This window comes from Talpa europaea (genome assembly GCF_964194135.1).
Source record: "Talpa europaea genome assembly, chromosome: 10".
Classification (NCBI taxonomy): Eukaryota; Metazoa; Chordata; class Mammalia; order Eulipotyphla; family Talpidae; genus Talpa; species Talpa europaea.
In genome coordinates this window covers 111113244-111139898 of record NC_140077.1, presented here as the reverse complement: position 1 = coordinate 111139898, position 26655 = coordinate 111113244, and the positions used below count along the sequence as shown (strand labels likewise).

General features: G+C 39.7%; 1 protein-coding gene across 8 annotated transcripts in view; it reads right to left on the bottom strand.

Moving 5' to 3' along the window:
• The window catches only part of INPP4B (inositol polyphosphate-4-phosphatase type II B), a gene marked incomplete at both ends in the record, with an annotated part of 278348 nt that overhangs the window by 15873 nt on the left and 235820 nt on the right, over window positions 1–26655 (bottom strand). For all 8 annotated transcript variants that reach the window (XM_084246365.1, XM_084246367.1, XM_084246370.1 and 5 more), the window contains one exon: window positions 25373–25527. In XM_084246365.1, the coding sequence (XP_084102491.1) occupies window positions 25373–25527 (155 nt within the window). The remainder of the gene's footprint in view (window positions 1–25372; window positions 25528–26655) is intronic.

Genomic DNA, 26655 nt, shown 5'->3' with positions numbered 1-26655 from the left:
TAACACACTCATGAAGACTTGCTTGAAGTGACAGTAAATGGAAATAATGGCCCCAGCCACGAAGAAGATTTCACAGTAGCTAAGAAACACGCAGTTGAGCTCCTCAGGCAGCATAGAGAGCGCAGCCGCGCAGAGTGGCTCGGGGGTCCGAGCTTCAGCACAGCAGCTTCACGTTGTCAGGAGGGCCCTGTGCCAACTCAGAGGCTGGGTTTGATGTAATCGGTACATTTGTTTGGTTCTGTAGTTGTAGAAGAGCTGAAGACACAGGGAGATGATTTTATGTTTGGGCCTGCCTCAGAAATGTCACACTACAAAGCATTTATGTCAGAAAGGAAGGTGTGCAACAACTTTATGTCTTCTAAAGTAGTCAGTGCAGGACTTGGGTTCTAGAAACAGAATCTCATATAAATGAGGTTGCTCTTGACCTCGCTGGTTTTGACAAGGAAGTTGCTCTGCCATCTGCAGCTAATATTCCAAGCTGACTACTGGATTGGAAGGTCAAGGGCAAAAGGTATGGGTGAAAATATGGGGGAAAAAAAGTAACAGCAGTAGCTGAGATCACATCAAGAAGTGTCTGTTATATACGACAAATTCTGAAGGAAGGACATAAAATGGAGAAATTCAAGTAATAAAGCTAACCATGTACACTTCATGGGTCCCCAGCAGCACAACAGCTGCACATGACTAAAATATGAATTTTGTGGCTGCGTGGTAGCAAATACTTAAATTTCTTTGCAAAAAGGTGAATACATTAATAGGTAGGAATTCATTTTATGGCCAAATTAATAAATGATAAATTTCAAGAGACTTTAAAAGGCAAAGTATCAGGAAATATTGAAGACAACCCAGGTGCCAAATCTAATTACCCCAAACCACAAATCATTTAACGAGAGGACCATGGGACATTTCCGTGTGAAGCACCATGATTTAAGAGCTGATTTTATGACTTTTCGTGAGCTACAGAAGCAAATGGCCAAAAATCCTACTTTCATTCTTTCACTCTATTTTCAAAAGAAAAAGAAACAATGCATTGAGAACTGGCTGCCCAGAAGCTGGTTAGAGATTGATGAACTGACTTTGTATATGTAATATTCCAAAGTTAATTTAGTAGTGAGGGACCTAAAATAGTCTTACAACAGAACTTTATTCATGATGCTTGTCCTTTTGTTTTGGAGAACTGCATCCTAGTGGATTATATTGTAGTAAAAGAAGAATTAAATGTTACTCATTAACTTAAATATTTCCCACTGGAGAAAGATTAATGAAAAAGTCAACAGTTGATTAAACACCAAGATAAGATTATTAGTTGAAAGGTTTCTGTAATTCTATAAATTCTTATCTTTAAAAAAAAACTCCCAGTGGTATATAGTATATGGGATATATGGTATAGTAATTACTTACAATATATAAAGTATTCACAGTTGAGAGAGATCTCCTACCTATGAAAGGACAGTGTTTGTGGGCCAGTGAGCAGACAAGCCTATGTTTAAATCTGGCTTTGCCTCTTGGTGTACATGGATGAGCTTATATAATTTTGCCAAAATTTTATTTAATTTTAATTTTTATTTTATTTTAATTGGCCAAAATTTTATTTTAACATTTAAAAAAAGAGGAGTAGGTGTATGGAAAAGTTAAGCTCACATGTATACATACATGCACAAGGTAACATCTTCAACATGCCTAGCATATATTAAGTACTCAATAAATGATAGCTAAAATTATTGGTGTTATTATATTGAAATTTATTGAATAAATGACAGTGAAATAACGTATAAGATCTCTCTATGAATGGATAATGAATTTTGAAAAATATGCGGTGTAATAGAGTTATCGCTATAGAGTTATAATACATAGTATATTTAAAATATATAAAATTATTTTAATATAATACTTTGTCCTTATGCTTTATATATATGAGCAATGCATAATATATTACATATTTTCTAAACTTTGTAGTCCAAATTTCCTGGCTTGCTGAACTGAGTTTGATTTTTTAATCAAAAGATAACTTAGTTGTAGAATCTTGCTTGCTTTGCTTTTGTCACATATTTTACGATACTTAGTTTCTATGCCAATCCTAGTTTAATCATATAACAAGTCACTCAATCTTATATTTGGCTTAGTCTATTTGAAATAATCATTTAATTCTGAAAATGTTTTGCTATAACACTTTCAATAAAAAACCATTAGTATATATTGGAATCATTGTTAAATATACCCTGAAAAATTACAAGTATTCAATTTTTTATAATTGAGATAATGATAATTAGAGATGTTGGATGCAGGCTAAATTATTAAAATGCATAATGATTAATAAAGAAAAATGATGCTGCTCCTTTATTATTAAACTACCTTATTTATTCCCCAGGAAATACCTGAAATTTACTTCTTTAGCAATTGCTACCTGATTATTTAAGTATAACCCATCTCCTATGCTAATACAAGAGCGACTGCAACTAGGTATAAATTAAAATAAATACATGGGTTTCTTTCTCCTCACTTCTCTATAAACAGAACATACGAACAAAATAACCAATTCCCTGAAAAATTCAATAGCTCAAAATACATTGAGCATTTTCATTAAATATTCTATTGAAATAATACCTTTATTTTATTTACTGGTCAAAATTTACTGTGCTTAAACTGCTTCGTTTCCTAAGACAGAATTTCTTATATTTTGTTCCATGATTATTAATGGATGTGCAATGCTGAGTTAACAAAAGTTAAGTTTCTTTCTGATGGAATTTTTCTAAGACTAATATGTAAACGTGTTGAGTGCTTTTGGGAGCTGGTAACATGCAATTTCTTGGGCTTGGGTTATTTTTTCTCAAGTATTTATTCTATAATTGTTGGTTAAAATTTACACTTTTGTTTTATCCACTTTGCTATTAATATTAATACTTTAATTATCCTATCATAGGCATTATGATTTTCTGAGAAGTTACAGACTAGAAAAACTATATTCTTGCAATACCTATTTAACATTCTAAAGAGAATTAACCTCAGAGGAATGTGAATTGGGAAGTGTTGCTCTACAAGGCTTCAGAAAAAAGTTTAAAGTCCTGGTCTAACTTAAAAGCTAAACCATTTACTCAAATTAATATCCCACACCAAGGTAATGGTGACTCACAAAGGTAAGCAGAATCAATTATCGAAATAATTCTGACAAAAAGTTTATCCTTCTTGTGAGTGTGTGTGTATGTATATATGTGTATATATATATGTACAGATACATAAATATATATGTATTTTTTCACCTGCATAAATGCCTTAATTTTCTTTTCACTTAATATTGAATGAAATCTGAGGTTTTCTTAAAAATTTATGTCTAGAATAAATATCCCTGAATGAAATCAGTATGGGTATTTTATTAAGTAAAGATAATACTACTTATTAAGTAAAGATAATAATAAAGATAATATTATCTTTATTAAGTAAAGATAATAATAACCTCATCTTTTCCTTTTTCTTTAATGGATTTACTATGAATAAAGTAGAAAGTGATACATTATATTGAAATATTATGTTGTTCTAACATCACTGGAATCAACATTCAAGTCTTTGTTGATCAAACATTCAAGTCTTTGTTGATCAAAAATAGGCTATTTTATTAGCTATCCATCATACTTAATCTTCTGAATTATTTTATAACATAATTCTAACAAGTTTTGCTATATTTTGGGTTACATTGATGAAACTCTGATTTATTAATTTAATTTTGCTAAGTAAATACTGAATATTCCATCTTAGGAAATAGTTAAAGATATGAAGAGAGGGCCCCCGCCCCTTAATGAAGAGCATTTAGAAAGCAGGTCTCTCTGGCCAGTGGGAACCGTATTGGTGTCAAGAACAGAACAGTAGAGGAAGCACTGAGAAAAACAGGTTCTGGGCTTTGTGTTCTGACTAACTAGTAGTGTGTGCTTACACTGAAGTAAACTTAGCTAAATGGTGTCAGAGAGGACTGGCCTGGGTGCTCTGTGAGTCTCAAGTCTACACAGCCTCAGATTTCTACCATTTACCCACAGAATAACTGAATTGCTAACTCTTCATTATTCACCATGTTACAGGCAATGTCTTTGAGACTGAAAAGAGGACTAAATATTGTTTCAGTGTCAGGGCTCAAAGACGAGCGGAAAAAACTATGCAAATCAGTAGGCACACCTAGATCTGCTGAGGAGGGGCTGCAGAGGGGTAGGTGAGCCTGACAGCAGGCAGGGCACATGCAGCCTGTACCAAGGAGAGTGATGTCAAAGACCTGGTGGTGGGAGAAGCAGGAAGAGCGATCACAGTAACAGGCCACTGAATAGGTAGGGGACTGACCAAATGTGTGTTTTAAAACATGAACACGGGCGGCTACCCAGAGGGCGGACTTCCAGAAGGCAGCTGGAGAAATGTGATGCTGGATCTAAGACTGGGGCAAGCTGACACTCAGTCTTATGAACGGACAGGAAATCTCTGTGCTTGCAGACATCAGTGGTTTGGACAGGCAGTTACTGTCTGCAGACACCAGGGAAACCGGTGCAAGCTTGTGCCTTTGTTTGGAGAGAGCAGAGGTCTGACTCACCTTCTTGTGCCCAGGGGCCGCCCACCTGCTCACCTCACCCTCACATAAAGAAAAGTTAGAATTGTGTATCTGCTTCTCAAAAGACACTGCAGGTATGCTTGAGTGTTCAACTCTGATTTTACTTGAATCCCACAATGTCTCTTAGGAACTTATGAAAGAGACAGCAGAGAATTAGAAAATTACAGGAGGCGCATGAGTTACTAGTCACCGAGCTCTGCACTGGAAAGCAAGAACGTCACACTAAGAACCTCACTGTTACTACAAGGACCCAATTTCAGGTCTTCCTTGGTTCTTGTGTTTATTTTACCTGCAACAGAGACTCCATAACCATTCTTTCATCCATCTCCTGAGGCTGACGTCCTTCTACTTGAATTCTATCCAAGTAGGCACAATCATTCATTCCTGGCACTGAATATAATTTAGCACTTTAGTGGTAAAGCACTAAGTGATGTCTGGGATAGCCAAAGGAATAACATCTTCCTAGAAGCATGAATGTTTCTGGAACATTATCTGGGCACTGGGACATTCATTGTCTGTCTCAGAAATACTTTATAATTGTATTCAACCTATCACTAAATGTATTTAGTGGTGCATTATCCTGCATTATCAACCTTAGCCTTTGTGTGCTTTCTTCAGATAACACTGCTGATGTTTTATGCATTCATTTAGAAATTTCTGATGGAAATGTTGGTCTATGAGTCATTTTAAAAAAAATTCTGTGGTCATGCTATATGCTGTTCTGTCAGCCTCTGTTCTGTATAAGTAAAAGACAAGAAGTGGCGTCTGCCTATGCTGAGTCCACCTGTGCTGAGTCCGCAGGGCTGAGCAGTGACACTGTTGTCTGTGGAATGCATGCCTGCAGAGCCCTATCTAGAAACTTCGCTACTGTATCTGAACACTTTTCTATGCATGTGTGAGAGAATCACTGCTGCAGGTTCAAGTTCACTACTGCCTCATTTCAAGTTCCAACTGGGAATTAAGCTTCAATTGAGACTGAAATGGGTTTCGTTATTCCTATTGTGCTGCTTAAAGGAAGACGGGGGAGTGATTGCCTTTGGGGTGGGAAACCTAGAGTCTGAGCACCTTCAATCCCCCACCCACACACACAATAATCTCATCACACACTCGATAATCTAAAAATCAAATAATTCCACAGATAAACCAGAGAGACTTTTTTTCTTCTATTGAGAACTGACTTGATGGTGGGTGTCCATTTGCCTGATTAAGAATCTGCAACATTTCTTATAATAATTTCTGATTCATTACTAAAACAAGTGCTGGGATTACAGGGGACTGGAAAGTCACAAACAATTCCTGAATCATGCTTAAATATCTCCACAGACAGAATGCTGGGCAGCAAGTATTGGGAAAATGGAATTAACGATCCATATGAGGGAGGTTATCTTTACCAAGTACTGTCTGTAAAAGGGAAAGACATGAAGCCTCTGTATCCTGGTATCTTGCTCAGAATAAGCTGATCCATATATGCTGATCCTTTATGGATACTTCAAAGTCAATTAATTTTAACTATAATCATAGCATCATAGCTGGAAATCACTGACTAAGGCATTTTATGACAAAAGGTAGCCTTGAGTGTGTGTGTGACCGCTTTACTAGTCTGAGCCTTTCATAATCTTGACTATCTTATTAATTCAACTGATATTTGTTGGTCCTTCTACTCTGTGCATTTTTAATCTCGAAGTCACAGGAGCCCGGAGCTCACTGCTAGGCATGTCTAACAGCTTGGTACACATTGCATGTGGCAACAGCAAAGCTGGATTGACAGTATATAGTTCACTAGTAGTACTGATAATCACTGATTTCTACAAAACACCCGAGAACAGATTCAAATTCTTTGTTGCTTCTTATGGTCTCTGGTGACATGTATGTCTCTGAGGTGTAAGTGGGTTCACACTGGGGAGGCCATGGAAAATGCTGCCATCAACCCCAAATTCCTAAGGCTAAGCAGGTCTCGTTCAAATAGAAAAGCTATTTTTGAGCCTTTATCTGATTCTCATACATGCTTTAAGGCTTGATGAGATAATACCCATTAAGTTCTCAAAAAATAGTACAAAAAGGAAATTATATTGATGTTTGAGTTTCCCCTGGGGGCTTGTTTTACATATCATGTCCTGGGTCATCAGGATTAGTATCATAAAGTGGTTTGGTTAAATCCTACATGTCATATATGACATTTGTTCAATGTTATATAAATACTTTTTTAATTTTATACACAATTTGCTTTTAGAGAGAGTTGTTCTATAGAGAGTAATATGAATCCTTTAACAAAAACAAAAGCCATGAGTATTTGAATAGTTTGTGAGCTGGAAATGCTTCCTTTTAAATTCCAGAGGCTTAAACTATAAATATTGCTACTCTAGGTAAATTTGACTTTAACAAGTTTAACGACAGAAGATAACATGTTAAATAGTGTCTCCATTACCAAAATGTTAAACTTTCAAAGAAACTAATTAGGGAATTAGATCAATGCTCATGGAACAGAGATGATATAAACAGAACAAAATGATGTGGTTCCCGTAAACTTTTAATCTTGCTAAGGAAATGGCAGAAGATGAAGAAAGCCAGGTCTAGGACTCCAGGTTCCTAGAACAACCTAAACTGCAGACCCAGAGAGAAGCAACTAGTACATGATTTAGTTGGTGACTGAGTGATAAGATGCAGCATAAGCCTGATATTTTATGAGAATGTACAGCCTCCACTGCTAAAGAGGCAAAACAAAATCTGCCAGGGTTGGTAACATTACTATTTTATGTACACCATTTTAATGGGATACACTGGTTAAGTTGGAAGTCTATTGTCCTCTAGCCACGAACACTCGCGACAAGAGGAAATCAAGGACACTTCAAGTCAAAGCTGCTTTTTGCAACTCAAATACCCCATTTCTCTCGTCCTGTTCATGGGGGATGCTGACGGCTCTGATCAGAGAATGTCCTCACCCCTCGCCTGTAAACCCCCCAGATGGCTGAGAGGTGAAAAATGAGAAGCGAACAAGTTTTTCTCTTAAATTGTATTATACTCTGTGATGCTGATTATCCATATTTCAAACTACCAGGCACTATGCAAAGACCTAATTGCAGCTGGGAGCTTATGAGAACTTCATCACCATAGCCAACTGATGATCAGGATTGTAATAATCAAAATATTCCATTTTAATATGTAGATGTTAAAAGTCAATGATCAGCTTTCTCTATCCACAATATTTTAATCTGTTTATCTTAAAGTGACAGTGACTTAGTCTACAATTAAACTCTTTAATGACTTCCATGTATACAATTTCATTATTCTTCCTCTGTGGTCCTGGTAAATGATGAAAGGTGAGAACTCAGGCAGAGTTTCATTCAAGCAAGCAGCCGAATTTATCTATTTCTACTTAAGATTCAAAGAAAGGAGAAGTCTTAGAAATCTCTCTTTGCGTGATGCTTTTTTTTGCTTCTTATTAAACATTTTGAGAATCCACAGTGCCTATGATTTAGTAAAAAAGAATATTTTCAATATTTTTCTGTCCATTAATCCTTGAGACCCATCCCAAGTGCTCCAGGCAAAGTGAGCGCCAAGGGGCCTGCCTTCCCTGGCACTTGAAACTCTGTCTGGATTCAACCAGATGGTGCTCACCACAGGCAGCCTGCATTCTTTTTGTTTGTATATGTCTTGTCTCCTATTAGACTGGAGTGATTTTAGGGCAAAGAGCATATTTCACCTGCCTAATGTGCTTTATACTACAGAATAGTAAGTGAAAGTACCACTTGACTCAAGGTCCCCCAAGAGAGCCAAGCGTTGCTCTCTCTCCCTAGCTTTTGAGCCATGTTCAAGTTAGTTACTCCATAAATAAATGTATTTGATAAAGTGATGATGCCTTGGCTTTAGTAAATACCAGGAGCTTGTGCTCATTAGCACAACACTGAGATTTAGAGTAACAGCTATTTGTATGCTGATTTGATATTTTAATTAGTTCATACTATCCTTGAAAAGGAGGACTAATTCTGAATTCTTGGACTCACTCAAATAAACACAATCCCTCATTTTCACAAATGGCTTTAAAATAAACATCACTCTATCACTGGGCTATTATTCCTCAGAACGTGTTTTGTATTTTCTTCTTCTTTGAGCTTCTTAAAGGAAGCTATTTTAGGTCCAATCTGTTTTCTATTCTGACAGCATACACTAGTAGAAGAGGCTAGTTGTTTCCAGTTCAGTAGCATGTCTACAGAAAGCAGAATTCACATAGCACTCATACGCAACGATTATGAATGAGCATCTCAAGAGCCAGAATGGGTTCAGATTCTTTTAAAGCGAAATAGGAAAATGAAAAGGAAATTCAAATTTGCAGGTTATAGTTTTAATATGACTGAAAAAAATTGAACAAAAGATAAAAATGAGAGGGGAGAGTCTTGGACAAAACAAATTTAGGCTATTTGTTGCACAGAGTCTGGTCTCACCCAGCTTTCTCTCATTCTAGAATAAAGGATGGAGGTTGATTTGGGTTAAGTAGGAATAATGTTTGCAAGTATTGAGAGGAGGGCAGCTGAAATTGGTACACTGGAAGAGATTTGGTTTTTGCTGATATCTTGGGTTTCCAGGTCAAATATATGGTGGTGCCTGCCTCAGTTGATGAAGGGGGAAAGTGCAGGCAGGCTGGAAATCACCTAGGAAACTGATGTATTTGTGGAAGGATAATGGCTCCCGAACCTGGATGCTTATAAAAGTCACTTTTCTAGCTTTTCTTAAGGTCGTTGCTTTCTCAGAGATTATAACTTGATAAAGCAGACCACTTTTAATGGTTATTGTCAGTATGTTCCAATCTTGGCCCTCTAGGGAAAACATGCTGAAATTTCTAGAGTAATCAATAATTAATTTTTTTATTAAGACACATCAAAATCTCTTGTGGATGGAATGTGTTCTTTGTTAATCTACCTGTCTTGTAAAAATACCAACTTAAAGGTCACCTTTTCTCTGTGGCCCCAACGCTGACCCCTACTCCCCTGAACCCTGCCTGGGAATTAATTGCACCCTGAGCTATATTTCCAAAGCCAGTTTATTCAGAGTAACAGAAAACACAACCCATCATTGTTAATTCATAGGTGATTCTCTCCCATTACGTTTTGAGTTTTTCCAGGACAACGATGGTTACTCATGTATGTTTCTTGTTCACTATGAAGCATGATTTTTGATGAAAATATACTTCCCAAATTGCTTGCTTCTTAGACATAAGAGGACATTCAGAGCCATCTACTCCTTCTGGCAAATAAAAAGATTTTTGTGAAAACAAATATTAGGTGTGGATCACCTGCTGCAGAAGGAAGCAGGACACAGAGCAGGTCTTCATCTCATTGTTGATCTGCCTTTGGTGGCGGCAAGTAGACCCCTGAGATGTGGCTCCTCCCTCCACCAGCATAAACTAGAGTGGACTTGGGGCCTGACCTCTCACTTCATTTTTTCCACCCTTGAACCTTGGGTGGGCCTTCTTGAGAAAAAGCAGCTGAGAAAACAGCAAGTCCTCGCTAACATCCTGTGCTTCATGTCATCCTGCCCCTCCTGTTCATTGGGGAACTGAGGTCAGCTGGAATCAAGTCCATATTGGCTGTTTCACCTATTCTTAAACTCGCTCCAGGCTTACGCAAAAACCAACCACGCTGTTTCTTGAGTGACAAAAGACTCTGTAGCCAGGACTAAATTCCTAGCTTTGTGTCCTCCATGACTTTTCAATGGAGGCATTTCAGTGAGGCCCAAAGAAACTGCCTCATGGAATTGCTCTCTTAAATAATCACTCATTTACTAATTTTTATAAATGTTTGGTGACAAAGCCCTTTACTATTCATTTGATAGCAGTGAGTAGAAATATGTTCTATTATAAAACTCAGCTCCATTCCTTAAATCACAGAAAACATACTTAATGGTCAACACGCTAATTTAGGTCCCTGTTCTTATCTCGGGAGTGAGGCCGACAAGAATGAAGATGCAAACACATTTCATTGCAAAACATCAAGTTGCCATTGGGAGAAACCTTGCCATCATCAGTATACAGGGTGAAGGACTACATATTTCAATTTATTGCACTGTGAGACAAAGTTCTTTCATAAAGTTCAGGAAATGTGTGGCTCCAGGAACAAAGGAATAGTTGTAGATGAAGAGAGATGGTGCAGGCCCTTGGAAACAGAAACCTGAGTAAGATGGCCTTGCACTACTTTCCAGCTGTGGAACAAGTCATCGAACTCCTCCGCAGTAGCTGTTCTGTACTTAAAGGCTTAATCTTTAAGGTTAAAGAAAGGTTTAGGGGAGTTAATATTTGTAAAGGGCTTAGAAAAGTGCTTGGTTCCTAGCAAGGGTGAGTGGGAGGGAAGGAGTAAAGGCCACTCAGGGGGCCTCCCTGGTGGCGAAGGGGTAAAGCAATGCACGATGAGGTGGTCTGCAGCCTCTGAAGCACAAGTTAGATCCCCAGCCAGCCAGGGAGCAACCCACATGGTGCAGCAGACCTCTCCTGGCTTGCCCGCTGCTCCCTTCAGTAGTGTACTTCAGTCAGTCTGCCTGTTCTGTTTCCCACTCTGTCTCCGGTGAATCCTCTCACCCCCCACATCTCCGGCCTGTACATCAGCTCTTGTATGCATGAATAGACAAATATTTAAAAAAAAAAAAAAAAGGCCACTCAGACCTTTGTCCTGTTTTGCATTTCATTCTTCATATTAAATTTCAAAAGGGCCTCTCCTGGTGGCGCAGTGGTTGAGCGCTGGGCTGCAAAGCTGCCTGCGGCCTCTGCAGAGACGGTTCGATTCCCTGTCCCGGGCGAGGGTCCCACATGGCATGCAGACCTCTCCTGCCATGCCTGCTGCTCCCCTCAGCAGTGTATTTTGTTGGTCTGCTTGTTCTGTTCCCCGCTCTGGCTCTGGTGAATTCTCTCACCCTCCGGAGCTTCCGACTGTACCCAGTGCTTGTATAAATAAATAAATTTCAAAGGTGGTGTCCAATTTTGCTTGTGTCATTTATAAAGGTTATAAAAAATGAAGAATGCATTGAAAGAGGGTGGCAATATCTTTTAGGAAGAGTTGTATCTCCTTTTACATCTTAAAAGTGATGCAAACAGTCAAGCATTAATACTGAAATCATCTTAAATTATCTGTAGGCTGACAGAAGGAAGGGTATGCTGACGTATTCTTTTGATCCAGGCAGATGAGTGGACAAATGAATGGCAGCTATAGGTTGACAGCTGTTAGTTGAAAGTGTTGCTGTCTGATACAAGATGGCCAACCAACACAACAGATGACTGTATTGCACAAAGTAATAAAGTCCCTGCTGTTGGACGTGGCAGGAAAAGGTGAGCTGCCTTGGTGGGCAGGGTCACTAGGTGAATCTCTCAGGCTCTGTCTAAATGTTGCAGTCATAAAACACCATTAGCATTCAAGTTACACGTGCATAGAAATGGAAGTAGTTTGAAAACTTTTAGGAGAAAGATAATCAAGACTTGAAAAACAACATTTCATTCTGCACCATAGTCTTGTGGTGATTTTCCAGTGCATGAAAAAAATGAGCAAAGTAATTAGTCTGGCATATTTGGGGGAGTTGATGTGTCAACTTCCAGTTATTCTTCTTTTCTCACCTTTTCTCATATTAATGAGATAAACAACGTTGGAATCTATTTTTTGACTTCATATTAAACATAGTGGCTGGCACAGCAGTGTAAGAATAGGCACATTGCTCACAAGTGAGAAGGCCTGTGTCCTCTGACTGAAAGACAAGTTAACAAACAAGATCACTTTGGATCTATGCAAAGGAAGATTAAAATCCCTTTGAGTTACATATGTATTTTTTTCTTAATATGTATAACTTTGACCTCCAAAGCAACCAGTATGTTTAAAAAAAATTTATCATAATTCAGTTATTTCAGTTACTTTATTTGGATTCTGTCTTGAAAGGCTGCTAAGTTCATTTTGTCATTAAAAAAAAAAAAGTGGCTTTGAAAGGATTCTCTGGAGGGGTTTTTGACTATTTCCTCACACATAGGGGTCTAATCTTGCTCCAACTGTACAAATTCTCACTGTTACTAGAAAACTATCTTCTCAGGTGGACTCCTTTCAGATCCTGGAGGGCGAGGCCCACCGGGCAGGCCTGGACTTGTCTACCATGGGATTCCATTGAAACAGGTTTGTGTAGACTTAAAAACATCATCTAGATTTAAAAAATTATCTTATTAGACATATATTCATCAACACAAGCTTCTCTGAGGTGTTTGGACCAGAAGCCACATGACTTCCCTTCCAACACTGATTAGGCAGAAAACATATTTATAGACCTTAGGTCTATAAATATTTGGTCAGAAATGGGAAAATCAATGTTAACTACATGTGTTCAGTTTCTTCAAAGACATTTTTGTCTTCAGTTGAAAAATCTCTATTGTGTGCTTAGGGATCTTGGTCACTAAAGAAGGTACGAGGCTACACGGTGGTAATGATGGGAAAGGCTTGTTTCCTGTGTGAGCGGGAATGCTGCCTCCACAGCTTTAATGAATTAGTTCATTAATGAATCTGTCAGGCCATGGCTAGATGGTCAGCCTGCCACGCCTTTTCTTTGAAGGAAAAAGTGAACGTTTATGAAGAGTGGAGACAGGCTTCCAGGCAGCACCTTTCACTTTTAGCTAAAAGTGGGAGAAACATTCAGCCTGGATGACCTGTGCAGGCAAGAGACATGTCTCTGAGGCACAGAGGAAGCCCTTCCTTCCTGGAAGACCCTCACCATTCACTGCTCAGGGGCTCCCAGCCTTGACAGTTAGAGATGGAAGTAATACCCGCCTTCACCTCATCAGACCCCACAGAAATTAGCAAGCTTTTTCCTCCCTTCCTCCACACACAGAGGGCCAGATTCCTGCAAGACTTTTTTCCAGTTTTGATTTCTTCTTGATTGCAGTAAAATTGGTTAAATGGAAAGTTTGCTCCCATTACAAGCCGAACTCCGGGAGGAAATTAGCAGAGTTCAGCAACATATTGCTAAAATGTGCTAACACCATTTTGACATTTACTTGGAGATAAGGATGTTCAAAGGGCAATCACTAACTTTCAAAGTAAGCTTAATATTTAAAAAGCACGCACACAAATTGATTTCCATTCTCACTAATATGCCAACATCCCAATATTCTTAAGGATTTTTAAAATATTGACTATTTTTCACTTTTTTTCTCCTCCCACCATTCACACCCAGATTGGGAGGGTATCCCTGTTTTGTTATTCAAGGGATGTGGGCAAATGTGACAAAATAAACACATGCCCATTTATCATAAGACTAAATAAATTACATTGCATGGAAATGTGACTTTCTTTTATTTTGCCGTCAGTAGAAATGGTACATGCTTTGGTATAAAACCTCAGTAATATAAAATTTCAATTTAGAAAAGAACTTTAAGAATGGCATTTTGGGGAGATTAGAATTGGCCACCTGAATATTAAACCATATTATTTTCCAAAACAGATTCATCTAACCCCAAATCAAGCCCTCTGATTTAGAATTTATTTCCAGTTATATACAGAACCTATACAGAAGGTATCACACTATACCACACACATTATCAACTTCCACATAATTAACTTGCATGATAAAATTGTGTTTTGTGGCTAAACTACAGAAGGAATAAAAAGATTAATCTTGGCAAGAGCTTGCTGGAGTTGGGACTTTCCAGAAACTGCCCACCATAAGCGTCTCATGTGGCCAGCTGAAACCACGACCAGCCCACATGGCTGCCTCAGTTGCCTTATCACTTATGACCACGTGACATTTAATCATGCATCCCTCATGTAGGTGGGATTTTTGGTATCTTATAGGAATTTTTTTTTCTTTTTTCATAGTGACTAGAGGCAGCAGGAGTTTTCAATAAACGTATCTATTGCAAGAGCAGCTGCTGTAAAACCAGTTCATTCTTGTGAAGAGGGAGGCTTTTTCCCCTCCTTTTCTGGCAAAAATAATCTCTCTTGACAGCTCTAATATGCCTTATTCTCACTTTTCTTCTAGTCTTTCCAAGGGAAAAAAATCTTTATCACAAAATCAAATAAAACTCTCTGTGTTATAAAAATTCCATCTCTGGATTTGTGTTATAAAATTAAATTATGGAACAGCTTCTGAACAAAAGATGATATCTATTGTATTCCTATTTTCAAGAGCAAAGAGCAGCAAGGTGATTTGCAAACTCTGAAGCATATAAAAATGTAATGCCATTATTTTCCTGAATAGTTGAGAAGACAGACATCATTTTGAAAACATAAATTCAGATGTTAGAGACTGATGCTGTTTTGCAATTTGCAGAAACTATAAAACAGCATTATTCAACTTGATGTGATGAGTGCTCAGAGCAGATTTAAGAAGAATGTTGAGCATAGGATAAGGGGATGCTTTGTGTGATTTTATTCTTAAGCATTCAAACCCTGCTTTGTTTTGAAAAAGGAATTTAAGGCATTTTAAATGAGTACATAAAGTTCAGTAAGATATCAAGAATGAAAATGAGAAGAAAACAATAAATGCAAGGGCTGTCAAATAAAATGAAACTAGAAATAAGGTCACTACATAAAAAAAAAAAAAGACTGCTATACAATGGAAATGGTTGGATCACAAAATTGGTCCTGAGGTTTTTAGCAATCTCTCCAAAAGGGAACCCACAAACTTAAAATCCACATGCACACACAAACATAATCACACTCAGGCACCTTCCTTTAACCCCTGGCGTAGGCACAGGTGCACCTGTGTGCTGGAGAATCATAAACCTGATGTGGAACTACAGAAAAGAATATAAAGAATATTCACAAAGAGGTTACTTTACAAAGTCATGAAAGAAGTTTGACCATATGGATGCACCTTGAAAATATTATGCTAAGTGAAAGAAGTCTTCCACCAAAGACCACATATAGTGTATCATGACTGATGAGAAATATTGAGAACAGATGAAAGTCAATGAGTGCTTGTCTAAGGGGGGGTGGAGGCTGGAGAGAGATGGCTGATGGATGTGGAGGGTTTCTTCTAGGGGTGATGAACAGCTTCTAAAACCATACAGTAGTGATGGCTCCCTAAATCTGTGTAGAGACTAAACACAGTTGAACTGTGAACTTTACACCAGTGAATTCTGTGGTGAGTATGGTACGCATATGTGAGTTACACTTCGTGAAACTGTTGCAAAGGTAACATCACCTTACACTGGGCCAGTAATTATCAAACTCCAGTGTACGCTGCAATCCACAGGAGAGATCTTTGGGGCTCTGACTGCTGGGCCCTAGTCCGTGATTTCTGATCTAGTGGGGTGAGCCTGGGACTCTACATTTTCAACAATCTGCAAATCTCGGGTGATATTACAGATGCCCCCGGCCCAGAGACCACTCTTTGTAACCAGTGCACAGACACTATGCACACTTCAAAGGACTTTGCTTTTATCTTAACTCACATGACTTCATATATAACCCCCAAAGCACAGCACAGTAAAAACAATTAGATGGGAAATTGTTATGACAAAGGTGGTAGGAATAATAGTGATAACGGTAAGGACAATCGCCATCACATTAATAATAGCCATGGTAGCATTTCCTATTTGCTGATCCTGGCGATGCAATGAGGACTGGGGTGAAGGGCTGCAAAGATCATTGCTTTATTTAATCCTCACAAACAGCCCCAGGCCAGAGATGCTGGTGGAATCACTACAAGACAGCAGTCCTTGCAATTATTTTATCTATCTATCTATCTATCTATCTATCTATCTATCTATCTATTATATAGAGAGTAATTATTTACACTATGTCCTGTTAGATTTCCTTTCATGCATTGTCTCACATTACAAACAATTCCATGGCTCTTGGGAATTCCATTTCCACTGCTAAGAAGTGAAGACAACCATGAGATTCCAAGTCCTTCCTCTAAACCTTCCTCTAACGTGCTTTGCTGACATTATACGTCAGGCGAGGCATGCTGCCCTCTGCAGGGCAGGCTTCACGGTTAGATTTTAAAGGATTTAAAGTAGGGACTCCCAAACCATGTAGGTATACCTGAGAAATGCCATGTGATTGGTTTCTACCAATAAACCACTCATTTTGCAAATGAGCACTTGCTGACCGCACAGGTGCAGAGGTGAGGAATGCATGTTCACCACTGCTTAGCACAAGGGTAAAATAAATGATCGTACATGTGATGGCTATAAAAAGTGGTTGAATGAATGACAGAGATTTGGGAAGCATTTGTATATGGGAACTGAATGTCTAATAAAACTTATAAACTTTTAAAGCAAGCAGATAGGAGACAATTATGCTGCTCATTCTGCACCCATGTGCTTAGTTCTGAGTTGCTTCTTTCAGAGCATGGTGTCAAGCCCAGCTGTAGGCGACTCTTGTATCTCAACCTTCTAGAAACATATATAACTGGCCATTCTAGGCCCATATATAACTGCTCCCTGAGGTCTTGCAGGCCCGGGTTGCCTGCATCCTAGGCTTCTTTAATTGCGAGTGAGCCTTTTTAGGACTAGTTCCTGAGATATCTCATCTTCCAAGTGCAAAGGCATAAATCATCTCCCTAATCACCTGTGCGTTCTTGCTGGCATCTCTGCTGGAAGTTCCCTTCCCTTGTCTAAAATGGAACTGTGCTTCCTCTCTGCCAAGGAGGCTCCCATCATATCACAGGCTCCTGTCAAAACACTGCACATCTCTACCTAAAATCAAGAATACTTTTATCCTTCCACTGTGTTCTCATTGCTTTTTAAAAAATAAACAAAACAAATAAAAAATATCTTTAAAAACTACCACCCCTGAAACCCTCTTTTCTAGAATTTAAACACAATAAACAAGGGGTTAAAAAAGATTGGGATCCTTTCTTAACTTACAATTATATGCAAGGCACCCCCCAATAGAAAACATTAAAAATGAGTTTCTGGAAGCAGAAATCTGAGTAGCTAAATCAATACTTAGAAAGATGCTCAATAAGACTGGGACAATAAAAACTAAACCAAGATGTCACTTTTATCCAATCCAACTGGAAAACACAGTGCAAATATTGGGGCATGTGGAAAATGGGCACACGCTGTGTGGCTTGGGGGAGATACATCAACATAACTATTTTAAAGAGCAGTCTCGTAACTTTTAGCAAAATTGAAAACATAAATATCTTATTACCTCCCATTACACTTACAGGTTTATATACTGGAGAAACTCTGATACTTGTTTTCACGACATACCTGTAAGCAAGTCTATTACACTATAGCCTGCCATAGCAAATATTAGAAACAACCTAAAATCAACAGGGGAATGGAAAATTGTGATCTGTTCATTTTAGTGAATTCTAGACAGCTGTTAAGAGGCCAGGAGTAGAGCTTATAAGCTATAGAGATTTCATGATAGCAGTTGAAGACCATAATTGTTGACTAGGACACACATGATGATGCTATTTACATAAACACAAACTCTTAACAAACGTGATGAATTAATAAAAGCCACTCAGGTATTTCTAGGCAAGAACTGTTAACTCCTGTTGCTTACCTAAACTGTGTCATTCACAAAATACCACTCAAATCCCACGGCCTCAGGACCTCCCCAGGCTACAGCTATTCCACTGTTGTGGTTTCTAGTCCATAATCCTCCTAGTATGGAATCATCATCCAGAGAAGCTACCAGTACTAGAAAATAACCATCATGCACCAAACAAAGCAGGGGAAAGCAATGGACCTTAAAGCCACTACTTTTGTAGAAATAAAATAATTTGACACATATGAATGTATGAAGAGCCTTGCTTAACATTCATTTTGTAGCTGTTTCTTTGATTGGTCCAGTGAAATAAGTTCTAATTGACAGTTCATCTATTGATATCATAGTATTCACTCGATTAGATTAGATTAGATTAGATTAGATTAGATTAGATTAGATTTCTAAGGAAGGATATTCTTTACAGTAGCCTAGACCACACAGTCAGTTGAAGCAAAAACATCCTAATGGGGCCAGTTTTAGTGTAATTATTAGCAACTCTTAAGATGAAGGCATAACTGTTGTCAAAGATACTGACTGAAATAAGGTAGCAAAACACCAGTGAAATCCTCAAGGGAGGAGACAGCACTTCCTCATAATGGAAAAAACAGCCGAGGAATAGCTAAAAGCTTCAATTACCTGTGTCTACAATGCTTATTATCTGCTTTAATATTTGATATAGGAGATAATGTGAAATTACAGAAGCCCCTCTCTGACTAGTACAATCACACAAAAGTAAAAGAAAAGAAAGCCATGGCAGAAAGCAGATGAAGGAAAGGAAAGACGTTTTCTAGCTCAGTAAGTCTCCCTCCCCCAGAACCCCCCAGCACAGTGATTCCTGTTCTCCTCTGAACACCATGGAATAGTCCAGAGCTCGTGGCCTCAAGTGCTCTCACTACCTTGTGGGGAGTAAGAGAGGTTCCGCATGGACAGATGAACTACCTGACTCACAAGTGGACCCCACAAAAGTCACAAGTGAACCCCACAAAGGAGTAAATCAAGAGAAATGAAATCTTTACTGACCTCAATGGATTAAGGGTTTCTCATTCATGAGGCAGAACATGTCCTAAGTCCTTCCTTCCCCAACATGTAAATTTTAGGTATAACATATTGAGAATATGACATTCAGCCTGATAATAAAACTCAGTAAGTCTGATGGGGTTTTTGTCTCTCTCTTAGGAATTAAATATTTATTAAAATAGAAAGATTAAAGCCTGTGTCGGAAGGGTGACAAATAGGTTGCATGCTGCAAAGTATTCCAATTAATCTTACTAATGGCACATCAACTGTCTTAATTTTAAGGAGCCATTATAGACAGACTGTAGAGTAATGTAGCATAAGAAAAATAAGAAAAATAAAAGCTACAAACAAGCAAGAAGTATGTTGTCAGATTGCTACACTGTATACACACACACTCCCAGAGTCCCTATTAAGAAAAATAATAGTGCAATGGCAATTTCATTTTAATTTACTTTTTAGTGGCAGTTAAATTTTCCAACACAATTATTTTTGGATCAAAACATGACATTTTATGATTCAGTCAAATTTATTATATATCTTAAAGTCCAATTCTAATCATCTGTTAATCAAATGTGAATTTGAAGTCTCAACGAAAATGTTTTCTGCAAATGTGTTGGGACAAGTTAGCTCTCAGCAGTCAATGGAGGTTCCATAAAAGAGAACCGAGTGCTTAGGCTGCATTCTCCTTTTAAAAGATAAAAATCTGCCAATTGTTTTGTTACTTTGTAACTTCAGCTATAGATGATCAAGTGGGAATTTGGCAATATACCACAAAACTCAAAGAAAGGACAGTGACAGCAGACATCTAGTCTAATCATAAGGACAATGAAATCAGTCACTGAAGGACAATTGGTTTAAAGGATGACCACGTAGGTCATGTGGTTCTCAACCCAGGCCTGCCCTAGACCAGTCTGTGTGGTGACACTCCCTTGAGAACCTCGTTTAGGTCTCAGAAAGTCAGATCCACCCAGACACCGTGCTACCTTTCTGATCTGAACATTCCTCTGCCATTTCAAACAGATTGCAATGAGAGGCACGGCTGCAGAAAGACTGGAGAGAGAGGAAAAGAGACAGTTTATACGTTTTGACCACTGTACAAAGGGTGGTTTAAGGGTGGTTTCAGACTGTGAGTTAAGGTAGGATGCCTGAGAAACTGTTTTTGAATTTGTATCATCACCTCTCCAAAACATTCATCTTTGGAAACTTTTGCTTTTAAGTATGAGCAATAATTTTATATGCTCAACTCCAAATGCCTATGTATGCACCAAACCTTCTAATACATAGGACTTGAACATTTTAGAAACCTGTTGTTCATTCATTCTCTCGCTGCATATTTATTGAGAAGCCTCAGTGGCCAGGCATTGTTCAAGGTGATGGGGATACAGCAGTGATCAACGAAAAACAAAGCTCCTTCCTTCCTCTAGGAGCTTATTCTGGTAAGGGTATTTCCGAGTAAGCAGCTAGATGAAGCATTAATGTTTATTGACTCCCTTTAACTATAAAATTTTGCACGTCCACAAATAATTTGTTTTAGAAATAAATACAACAGAAAAATTTAATATAGATAAGGAAGAAGTAAAACTAGCAAAGCAGCAATAATATTATAACCCTGGTGAACTTTTATAAATTCCATGGTAAACAGACTGAAAGGTGCTTAGAATAATTCAAAAGTAAAATAAACTGCAAGTGATGTTAAATAAAATAAAAACTTGTATATGATCAAATGCATAAGAATCAAACACCAATTTCTTTTTTATCCAGGGCTGGGCACTCGATTTTTGTGAAGTTCTTAAAAAGTTTAGATCCCTGGATCCATCTTGCATTTTCTCAATTATAAACCACGTAGGGTCAAGCAAAATGTCTAAAAGGGCCTGTGATGTGCATTTTACAGCCACAGGAGGGAGGGACTCCCAGCAGCACTACGAGGAGCTCTGCAAATCCTCTTCCTCCCACAAAACTGTGACACTGGAAGATATGTCAAAAACAATCATTTTTGGACTCTAATAATCAACCCAAGTCAAGCAACAAGCTGAGAAGTGTTTCTTCAAGGAAAACTGCTGAGTATCTGCATAGAATAAGAATAGGGGGTCTGCTGCTTCCCCCCTCCTCTGCGCTGCCACCAGGAGCTTCTGTGGAGACCAGAAACATTGCTGCTGAGGGCCCAAAGGTACAGGGAGTAGAGGGTGGAAAATCCCAGTCTTAGGTGGGGGCAGAAACATGAGCATTTTTCGGAGGCAAAGAAATGCTGACTGTCCCCCTCACAGCCAGCCAGACTCTCTGCTCGGCCACTCCCCCATCCAGTGATCTAGCCAGAAAGTTAACCAGTCCATCCAGGAAATCACAGAGCTGGGCCTCCCTGGTGGCACAGGGGTTAAAGTTTCAGTGCTGTCAAGCTATCCCCAGCCACCGCACAAGAGCTCAATCCCAGGCCAGGGAGCTGACACACATGATGCAGCAGACCTCTCCTGTCTCGCTGGCTGCTCCCCTTAGCATTGTAGTTCAATCTGCTGATCTGCTGTTCTGCTCCCCACTCTGTCTCTGGTGAATCCTCTCATCCCCACCCACCCTCCTGTCTTATCAGTAAATAATTGACAAGAAAGTTGCTATACAGTTTTGAAGAGCAAAAGATGAGAACTATCAATCCTTCTGTAGCAACAGAAAACACTCCCAGACTAAAAATAAGGAATAAGTGGGATTAAACTTTAGCCCTTGTATTGCATTGCCTCTCCAGGACTAACTTAACTCTCTGGAATGCAGCCCCTACTCCTGCCTCATGAATGACTGTTAATTGGCTCCACCTGCATTCGGGGAACTTGGAAAATGGAGTCTGTCCCTAACCCAGTTCTCTCTCTCTGAGCTGACAGTGGCATCGAAACAAACATCTGCTGATGGCTGACAACACACCGCTGGGAAAGCCCAGCACCTTGACCCCTGCCACAGGACCTGGAGAAGCTCTGCCCTCCCTCACCTTCCTCCACCCCTTGTAAATTCCCAGCACTCCTGCCATTTGGGGAGCCAGTTGTTTTGGGGCGCCTATCCCCCAGACTCCCTTGATAGCTGTAGGATAAGGTAAAAAACTGTCAGGCTTTTCTGCCCTCCCGACATTGGGATTGATGGTGGACCCCTGCAGTCCTGAATGCATGCCTGATGGCGGGCACCTGGGGTGGGGTGTGGGCATGCGTAAGTGGGTACACCTCGGCTGAGAGGCTGAGCTTATAAGGGCGGCATCACGGGGACACCAGCAGAAGAGCAGAGTGAAAGGACCAGAGAAGCAAAGGTCATGAGAGAAGGCCGGAGACCCCAGATAGAGTGAAGATTTGCTGGGGGCTGGCAGGCTGCCTGCCCCCTGGCCCCCAGCACCCCTGCCCGCCATGTACCTGGTAAATCCGAATAAAGACCTGCAAAAGCCACCAAGGGCTCCAGGATGCCTCCTTTACCTCGTCTGCTGCGGTCATAGATATTCTGCTCCTGTCCCCTTCCTGCCGCTACAATAGCCCTCTTGAATAAAACTCCTTCATGGGAAGACATTTCTCTTGACTCAGTTTGGCTTTCTGGGAGTGAGTGAAAGGCCTGGTTTGGTCATTGACACATTTGGACTGTTTTTCATTTTTTTGGTGACTTATGTTACTTATGTTAATATTGTTTTACTTTGGACCAGACACTGTTCAATGCCCCAGTATAACAATGAACAAGTCTAGAGCTGGAATTTCTTCTAGAAGGTCTCAGGATTTGGGTAGCTGCTCTGGTTTTGCTCACATGCTTAAATTTCTAAAAGTGCATGGTTTTTATACATATTATTTTTAACTAACAGATTTTAAGTAGTCAAATACATTACCAAATGATTTTAAGGTGACAGAATTTTGTTTTATTTGGTACCAAGAAAATAGCATTAGAATATAAGCAGGGCATCTATGTCATAATGCTGGCTGGGACATTCCCTGGGAGCAGGTGTGGCCAAGACCCTCTCTGTCTTTATTTATAAGGTGGAACAGATTTGGCTAATTTGTAAGGTGAATCCTTGGTCTCAAATTCTACAAATATATGTAAGGGCATACAATAATACATATTAACATCAAATAATGTCATAAACCTATGCAACCTTTAAAGAATGCAGTCATCTATAATAGCATAGTGCTTATACACCTATACACATAAAAGTAGAATTTAAGGAATTTTTTTTAAATAGATTTAAGTGTTGTATTTGAAATCTTACAAAAGATGACAGCCGACTTTATTTTAATCTATGTTGCTGGAGTCAAATCTTACGTCATAATATATTCACAAAGATTATAAGGATCAAACCCAGCCACATTTCAGTGTACCTGGAAGATCAGAAATGTTTGCATCATGACCTCAGCATTAATTTTTCATTTACCAAACATGTTATAGTGATTACTGTGTGAAACACTGTCCTAAGTAGTTCACAGTTTTACAGAAAAGGAAAGTGAGGCAGCAAGAGGTTGCCTACCTTGCCTAGGGCACTAAGAAACAATAAGAGATTAGCTTGCAGAAGGCAACTATAACTATCAAATGGCACGAAGCCTGTATTTAAACTCAGATCAGCAGGCCCCCTGTCCCAGGCTCTCATTTACTCTGCGGGAGTGGCCAGAACTTATAAACCTTTGGCCTGGTGTTGTAGAGATACCCAGAGAGGGAAATGCCAGCAGATATTTAAAAGGGCGCATCTTATTTCCCTGAAATGCAGGAACACATGTATACATGCACACACATCAAACCTTCACACTCTCACACGGCCCTCTCACGGACACACAACTGAAGGGTAAATTTGACAAATTTGAAATTGACCAAAAAAGCATCACTAGAGTAGCAGGGATATGGAAGTTAAGGTCTTTGGAGTTTTTAGATTAATTGCTAATGCCTTACCAGAATGAACTTCTGTAAATGTCATCTCCCAAACAAATGTGTTACCTATAGGATGGTGTGGATTCTGCACAACTTTGATGTGATACCAGAATAAAGTGGTTTACAGTTTAGCATGAATAGGAGAGACACGTCCTTTATGTGCTAATCGGAAAGAATTTTCTTTCTAATTTATCTTTCTCTTACCTCTACCTTAAGTAAGCTAGTACCAATTTCAACCCGTCCCCCCCATGTCGCCCCCAGAGTTAAGAGTTGGTTGGACACGCTGGTCCTCTGACCTCTGGCCAGTTGGTGTCCTCTGCTTTTCCTGTCTGTGCCCAGCACCCTTGTTCCACCCACAGTGACATCTGTATTCTTCTGATGCACTTAAGAAGATTGTACACTCAGATCCTGAATTTCCCCCTTTAGTGCTGAGATGATTCTTGAAAGGAGAGTTTTACATCAAATAAATGTATTTTATGTGGCTGAGATGTTCATGTTAGGTCTCTAAGACAACTTCATTTATCAAAAAATTGTGATGGGTCACCACTGAACAATGAAAATGCCAAGAGACATGAAATGGGGTACACTAGAGGACTTCAGACCCGTCATTAGGGGGAGAACACATACTCCAGCAAGCTGCAACACTGTCCCTGAAAACTGCAGCTTCTAGAGAAACCTGGAAGGCAGTGATATGCCAGACAGGCCGGGCCCCAGGGCATCCTGTTGCCTCCTGGGGAGGGCCCTTCCCGCCCTTCCTGGGGTGCCTCTGCATCAGTCTCCAAGCAAAGGGACAATTTTGCTTAACTTTTTAATTAGCATGTGTCCTTGCTGACAGACCTTGCCAACGAGGCACTTTATCCTCCCCATTACGGATTAGGCTTTAGATTTAATTACCGTGGAAATGAATCAAGAAACATGACTTCAGGCAGAGCCTTTAAATGTCGGCCGAGTAGCAATATTAATTCCCCATCAGAGCCTCAGCGGCACGTGCTGGGGTGAGAGGGGGCGACCACTTCAGGAAGGAGGTGGCCGACCTGGGGCCTGCGGATCTCAGGAGGATCCTCAGGGGCAGCTTGGCAAGGCTTTGTTTGGATAACGACTTCATTTACTTTTGCGCACACGCATACCCCTTCCAGGTCAGGGGCCCTCCTTGCAGGTGACATGTGGAAAGGCCCGAGCGAGCCCTAAACACGGGTCTGAAGAAGCTGGTGAAACAGATGCAGCCTCCCTGGGGGCCGTCAAGCTGGGGCCACATTTTCTTTGAGTGCCACAAATGAGCAGGGGGGGATTTAAAATGATGTTCATTCATGTCATGAGCTTTCAGCCATGGAAATGCAGTGAAGCTACTATTTAACCCTCCAGTAAGATGGATTTTGGGAAAAAAAAAAAAAAAAAAAAACCACAACGTAAAGAGAGCCCATCAGAGACAGCGCAGAGGCGGTACCTTCGCATGCAGTCCAGGGCCCTGATGAAGAAGTCCTTGTGTAGCTGGTGCTCGTCGCGCAGGATGGAGCACTGCTCCAGCGTCACCGACATGGACGTCCTGTCTTTGGCACTTTTACAGCAGGTGAAACGAATACCGTTGAGTTTGCGACAAATCTGAAACACGGAGGAGAAACAGCCACGTTCAGCGGGGTTGGTCTCAGGGGTCAGGCTGCCCCAAGCTGGCAGCACAGGGTCCATGTCCCCTTTTGACAGTCAGTTGGCTCAATCTGTCCCATTGAATGTAAAAATGTTACCTTTTCATTTCCAAAGCTGGTGAATAGGTTTAATTTGTTTAGCCCCTTGCTGGTGAGGTGGGGGCGGGGTGGGGGGCGGGGGTGGGGGGGTTGTTGCTGAAGCCACAGGAGATGATAAATATCCAGCAAAAATAGCAAAGCCCTGGGAGAGGGGACCTGATGACAATAGTCACAGTTCAGAAGCAACACTGGGGGGAGATTCTATTTCCTGGATCAAACACTGATTTGAATGGACAAATAGCTGACATTTTTTTTTACCTTACATGTGAGAAACCTTTGCAGATCTTGGTTTTGAAATTTCAAACATACATGTGTTGCCTCTGCAGCAGACAAGGCTTAACTGAACACCCTAGATTGGCGTTTGGTCTCTTTAAATTCTTGTCTATATTTTTAAATCCGATCTAGATAAAACCAAATAGCTTGCTACTTTTCAATTAGAATGTAAAACATTAACAAAAAGAATATTTAAACTGAAGTTCCAGCTTGTAGAAATGCTACTACTAATGAGATCACTGCTCCCGAGAATGCCGAGTTTGCACACTACCATGCTGTGTGCTCCCCAAGGCAGGCTTTCGACCCTCCACGGTGAGTTGTGAATAAGCCACGTGTGGTCGGTATACATATTTCAGAAAAATATTTAAGAAATGTATGGAATTTGTGGGAAGACATTTTTACATATTGAAATGGGAAAATTACATATACTATGAGACCATATACATTTTTTGCACGAGAACATCTTTGACTTACCCTTATACACCCTCATGAGAGGTACATCTTATACATCTTATACACCTTATATACCTTATACACCTTATACACCCTCATGAGAGGTACATGGCCACCTCTCAGTGTGTCCCTGTGTTGTCAGCTAGCCTTGGCAAGTGATCAAGCTACCTTTCTGCTATCATGTTATTAGTAAAATAGGAAAAAGTAAGTTACGGCCCATCTTTCTGAGAATGAACACCATAGAAGTCTTTGAAGATATAAA